Source organism: Perca fluviatilis, chromosome 1 (assembly GCF_010015445.1).
Source record: "Perca fluviatilis chromosome 1, GENO_Pfluv_1.0, whole genome shotgun sequence".
Classification (NCBI taxonomy): domain Eukaryota; kingdom Metazoa; phylum Chordata; class Actinopteri; order Perciformes; family Percidae; genus Perca; species Perca fluviatilis.
In genome coordinates, this window is record NC_053112.1 from 18,624,052 (window position 1) to 18,630,220 (window position 6,169).

At 39.7% G+C, this 6,169-nt stretch overlaps 1 protein-coding gene across 1 annotated transcript; it reads right to left on the bottom strand.

Moving 5' to 3' along the window:
- Window positions 1–56: 56 nt before the first annotated feature.
- On the bottom strand, window positions 57–5,074 carry tmed1b (transmembrane p24 trafficking protein 1b). Its single transcript, XM_039795885.1, has 5 exons — window positions 4,782–5,074; window positions 3,090–3,187; window positions 2,791–2,980; window positions 1,652–1,819; window positions 57–1,532 (listed from the first exon to the last, which is right to left on the bottom strand). The coding sequence occupies exons 1-5, from the start codon at window positions 5,031–5,033 to the stop codon at window positions 1,482–1,484; spliced, it is 759 nt and encodes a 252-aa protein (XP_039651819.1). The 5' UTR covers window positions 5,034–5,074; the 3' UTR covers window positions 57–1,481.
- Window positions 5,075–6,169: the final 1,095 nt, after the last annotated feature.

Here is a 6,169-nt window from a genome sequence, read left to right on the forward strand (position 1 = left end):
TTAAAAAAAGAACAATCTACATCTTAATCGTCAAAGACAACTCACATCAGACCAAGTAACCTGTGTAAAAAATGCATTTAATAATAATGAATCTCATGTAAACCTGATTTTTACATATTCTATTGAATATGTAATGAAAGCCTGTTCTTATGAAAAAGAAAAAAAACACTCAGTGGCTGTCTGATCAGAATCAAAATGTCAAACATACATCTGGAAAAAAACAAACAAGTTTGATCATCTAGAAGATCGAACAGAAGCCAGTGACACACAACACACATCAAACAATCAGTATGTTTACACTGAATTATCCTGATAAATGAACTGACATACACATATGCTACAAACTGGAAGAGTATTGACACATTACAGTACATTACTGGCAATCACTGCAAATCAACCCTCTTTCTTATTCTACATTCTTATTTGTCAACACGTCAGCATAGACTTGAACTGGCACGTGAAAAGAAAAATCAGTAACATCTCAAAAGAACTAACCATCAACACGATTGTAACCAAGGAAACACCTGGTCAGATGGACAGATCACTAATATAATGGAAAGACCTTAAACCGTAGGAAGAACAAATACGCCAACAACACTATTGCACATCGTCATCCCTTCTAAACCAGCTGAATAGGAGCTCTGTGGATCAGTTTTTGAGTTGTGTCACATTACTGACCTCTTACCTTTAGTAGGAATAATTTCACCTTTCAAGAAAAAATCCTAAAACCACTCACCAGTTTCAGAAACATAGGACAGCAGTTATACTACATTTATTGTTCTGTCTATGTAGGCAGTGCCTTTCAAAATGTATTTCCTCATTGGTTTGTGGTATGATTTGAAAAGGCATTAAAGGAACACGCCGACTTATTGAAGCACTGCTACTCTCTTGCCCAAGTAGCAGAAGTAGCAGTGCTTCGCCTATCTGAGAATATAGTTCCCAGTTTATATATGGTTAGAAGATGGCTGTGTCTCATGTGACCTTGTTATTTGTATATTCTGTAACTATACAAATCACAACATGTAAATAGGAACATGTTGGCGTTATTTTGTCATTTATTCGGAGCAGTAGGCTAGTTGGAACCGATTACCTTCAGGATCCGTGCTACCGGTGGAGCCGTCGGACAGAGTTACAGTTCTATCAACACGCATGGAGATGAGAAGGGTATGTATGGACTTATCTAACTCTGGGGGTTACGGTGAATAAGCTAAAGTCCCAATAAGTCGGCGTGTTCTTTTAAACAAATAAATAGAAATAACCAACTTGAATTTCCTCACCTGGCTACCCTTCATGATCTAATCATATTTAATTATTGCTCACAAACCGATCTAAAACAACATTTTCAAAGTAAAAAAGATCCACTAACACTGATGTTGAATGCTGGTATTCATGGAGACTAAATGGAACATAGTGGAGCATAGTCTGAATGGGTAACCAGCCAAACATCTTGTATTGGATTGTTCTCCTGCAAAATAATCCGTCTATGTGCAGACCCTCCGCTTATCATCGAACAGTTTACGGACAGTGTAAACCTGGGAATGCAGAAGAAAAAACACAGATAGTTAGATGTTGGGTATGTGATTCAAACTGCGTGACAGATTTAAATATATAGTAAATATTGTGCTGTGTGGTGTGTCAGTGCTCCATTTACCTGGGTAAGTGCCACACACAGCATCACCAGTACACAGGCACAGGACCAGAATGAGACCCTCCACAGGTTGTCTTCCAGAAGGTTTCGATCCCGTGCCTCAAAAGCCCGCAACACCGTCTGCATCTGCCGGCTGCGCTCCAAGCGTCTGTGCAGAGAGTCCATGGACTCCTGAGGAAGTTAAAAAAAAGTGGTGGCTGTTATGAGAGAGAAGTGGAAGACCGACAGAGACAGAGAAGACAGAGAAGATGGTCTCAAAAGTACACAGAATCTGATTTTGCTAAACAGCGGTTGTCTTTCCTGTCTCAACAGAATTTAGCAAAGAGACAGATTTTCTGTGCTGGTTTTGATTTTGTGGTAAATGTCAGTCAGTCAGCTGGCAAATATTAGATCAATATTAGATCACGCAACCATCGCTGTGGTTTGGTCTAACTACATAATAGTAGCCAATTTTTCCCAGCTGGTGTTAGCTGTTAGCAGGAGTCTTCTGGTATACATATTGTCAGCAGATCCCACAAAAAGACAAAAATTTGTCTTTCAATACTTTCCCACTTCCCCAGCCTGTCTGTGGCGCTCAGCCCCAAGCCCAATTTGTTCCGACTGAAGACAAGAGTACGACCGGGTGAAATAATGATATATATTGTCAAAACAATATGAAAACGTCTATCCATATGTTTTTCTATATCGTTTCTATCGCAATGTCAAAAAAAACAGCGGCCGAGATGCGCTACGGCAATATTCACGTCATTTGGACGACGTTTTGCGTTCTGATCCTTGTACGTTATGTTAATTTTGCACTTAAGTTCTCAATAAAATTAGAAAACACTCAGTACTCTTCATTTGTCAATTATTTAATTATAAGTAGCCCAAATTATGCTTTACAATGCGGTTATTTCATATAGGCTATTTATTTATTGAAGGAAAAAAATGCTATATCGTGATACAGTATATCGTTATCGAGATATGAAATGATCTATATCAGGATAGAAGATTTCAGGTCAGAGATATAGTTTAAAAAAAGAAAAGAGGCTACATAATTTCATAAAACAGCTGGTCACCGTTTACCTTAAGAAGTCAGCTGCATAGTGAACTAGATTTCCTTTTTTGAATTCATTTCTTAAAACCCTAAACAAACATCTCACCCGGATGTCCTCCAGCTTGTACTCCAGGAGGCTTCCATCGGGCTCCTCTACTCCCATCCACTCTTCATCTCCACCCACATCTCCTCCTTGACCCTCGATGATGATCTCGAAGAACACCATCTTCTCTGAGAAGCGACTGAAGCTGTTGTCAAAGCAGATTTCATAGTCTCCCTCCACCGTAGGCTCCACCCTGGGATAACAGGAAATAAAGTCAAAGATTAACAGACAGATCCAACAATCGCTGGCTAAGTAATATGAAAGATGATCAAGGATTCACGCCAACGTGAGGTATCACTCACACGTGGACTCCGTCAGAGCGCCGAGACTCAAAGATGAGGTGGATGCCTTCTGGAGAGATGATGGTGAAGTCTACATCCATACCAGCACCTGCTATCACCTGGACACACACACACACACACACACACACACACACACACACACACACACACACACACACACACACACACACACACACACACACACACACACACACACACACACACACACACACACACACACACACACACACACGACAAGTGAATGGTATTCTGAAGTCAACCATTGTCTTTGGAAAATTATTTTTGTCAGTTTGTCTTAGTTACATTAGAGATACAGACAGGAAATACTGTATGTGAAGAGAGACAGGGGTATGACATGCAGCAAAGGTCTCCAGCAAGTTGCAGTAACTTGGTGTGCGTCTTAACCACTAGGCCACCAGGATGCCACAAGACAAACATTTCCAAGAGAGATTAGGTGAGCCTTTCAAGAGAGTGTGTATTGTCGTCTCTACGATTGAGACTCACCCACTAAACAAACACACTGCTGACTAATAAAACTTTACATTATAAGACCTGTTCCTGTGTAAATAAGTGTTGTTGTTTTTTTTACATGATTTATATGGTGTTGGACAGAAGTAAAGCTGAAACGATCAGTCAATCAGTTCAAAAATGCCCCAAATTCACTAGTTACAGCATCTCTAATGTGAGTATTTGCTCATTTTCTTCAACCTCTGTGAAAAAGTAAAGTGAATATATTTGGACAGTTATTTTGGCAAAACAAGCAATCTGAAGACATGACCCTGTGATCTGGGACATTGTGATGGACACATTTTCATTATTTTCTAAAACAAATACTCTGCAGATTAATGGATAATAAAAACATTGGTTAGCTACAGCAGTAGAGTGGAGATTTCACTGTGCACACAGAGCGCCTGTGGCTATGTGGTAGCTGCTCAAAACCACTCAAAGTGTTAAATGAACTCTGATGAGTGGGACTCCTGTAAATCAACAGTATGAACTGACTTCTGCTGCTGACCTTTAAATAGCTAAAACTAGTGCCTCAGACAACAGACACTGTATGGGGGTTTTGTCCTTTGTAGGCTCTTTTCTGTTCAACCAACACTGGACCAGGACCTTCCTCCAGGAACAAGCTGCTGGATGACCAGATCTGGGCCACTTAGACATTCGTGTACATCCTACAGCCGATCATTTACATAGTGACTCATTCAAACGTACTAAACTATGTGTGTATTATCTCATTTCCTGTAAAGTATTTAGTTATCACTGATCTTTATTAGTGAAGAGGCACTTTGTGGTCATTTATTTCGGTAAGTAATTGTGTTATTGCAATATTGCACAAAAAGGTGCTAGATAAATGAAGTTTGATTTGACGTTATGGATTTTTTTCACAGTTTTCTTTTGCTGCAGTACGTGGTTGTTAGATTGGTCACGTTAACTCCCACAATATTAATGGAGAAATATGTGTCATTACTGTATCTTACAGCTCCAGTTCAATGCTGGCTTAATAAAATATATGCCCGGGATAGAGTATGTATAATATACTACCAGCATGTCAGCTAGCTAAAGGAACAACGGGTAGTAACTGTAGCCATTAACATCATATTCCTTGTATAAGTCTTTAACAGACAGCATGTAAATGTGAACACACTAGCTAAGTGATTATGTTTGCAGAGCACACACACGCACAGTTACCTGATATTCGACCTCCATCGTACCATTCTTTATTGCTGTTTGAAAGAAACACTCGGATCTTCCGGCTTGTAGCAGAAACGTGAACTCGCTGTCTAGGTTCTGTCCGAAACAGCTCACAGACCCTAAACACCACCCAAACACTACTGCAAGGACAAGCAGTCGTACTCCGCATCCCTCTTTCATACGGAGAAGATCCATGGTGAAGATATTCCCAAATACAGGGCTATCTAAGTTCAGCCATCTCCTTCTCATCTCTCTTCCGCAGCTGAACTTTGCGATGTTGTGATTGGATGGAGGCCCCAGAACGAGGACGATGCTGCAGACCAATCAGAGGAGGAAGAGTAGCAAACCTCCTCCAATCAGGGCTGAGGTTAACCGTTAATGCTACTCGGAGCTATGGTCTATCACTCTGATGCTACTGTATGGTTTGACCATAGACTGTATATTAATTATAGTAACAGTCTATGGGTGTGACCAACCAATATGTTGTAACTAATGGCTTAATTTAAATCTATTTGTATTTATTTTATTTTATTTAAATATTATTTATATATATATATATATATATATATATATATATATATATATATATATATATATATATATAGAGAGAGAGAGAGAGAGAGAGAGAGAGAGAGAGAGAGAGAGAGATAGAGGTAATAAGAACAACTTTTGGGTTGCCAGGTGAAAATCTCTCCTGCTGGTGCTGCAGACATAGACTAGAGATTTTACTGTGCAATTATGCAAGAGTGTGGTTATGGAGTCATAATTATAAGTCATAATCACTATGGCACAAAATGGTACAAACCACCTATGAGGTTGTTTTTCACGGGAGGACTTTCTCTATCGGACACACCGGATTATGAGACGTTTTGCATCTATTTTTAGTCATTTTAAATCTCATTGCAATAACTTTGGGTCTCTTTATGGATAGTCTCGCATTGGCCCTAGTCTCGCGTTGGTTCTACCAAACATATTTTCCAGGATAGGAGAAAAAAAGGCCCTGGGTTGTTTGCATCTCTTTACAGTAAAGCAATCACAATCGTCTTGGGCGGCGCTAAGCTCCGGACATAGCGACGCTGGCTCTGTAAAATAGTTTTGGGAAGGAACTTGTTTTGGTGGAACATTTGGAGCATGATAAAAGAAAACGCCACATAAAATATTAAATGAAGCTAACTGTTCACACAATATAGTAAGTAAGCTTTTTAAATTGGCTGTTTGTATTCAGTTACACAGTTACTTTAGGGATTCCACACATGTCCAGGTCCATTTTCTCTCTGAATAACGTCATTTAACAAGCAACAACCACAGCGGCCCACCAGGAGTGTAAACTTCCGGCTGTCCTCCCTGAGTCTTTATCTCCAATGAACACAGCGTGCATTTGTGTG

Coding starts and splice junctions, on each gene's coding strand:
- tmed1b (XM_039795885.1), bottom strand. CDS start 5,033: ATGAGAAGGAGATGGCTGAACTTAGATAGCCCTGTATTTGGGAATATC. Junction 1,820..2,790: donor ACAAGCTGGAGGACATCCGG/GTGAGATGTTTG, acceptor TAACTTCCTCAG/GAGTCCATGGACTCTCTGCA. Junction 1,533..1,651: donor TGTGTGTGGCACTTACCCAG/GTAAATGGAGCA, acceptor CTGCATTCCCAG/GTTTACACTGTCCGTAAACT.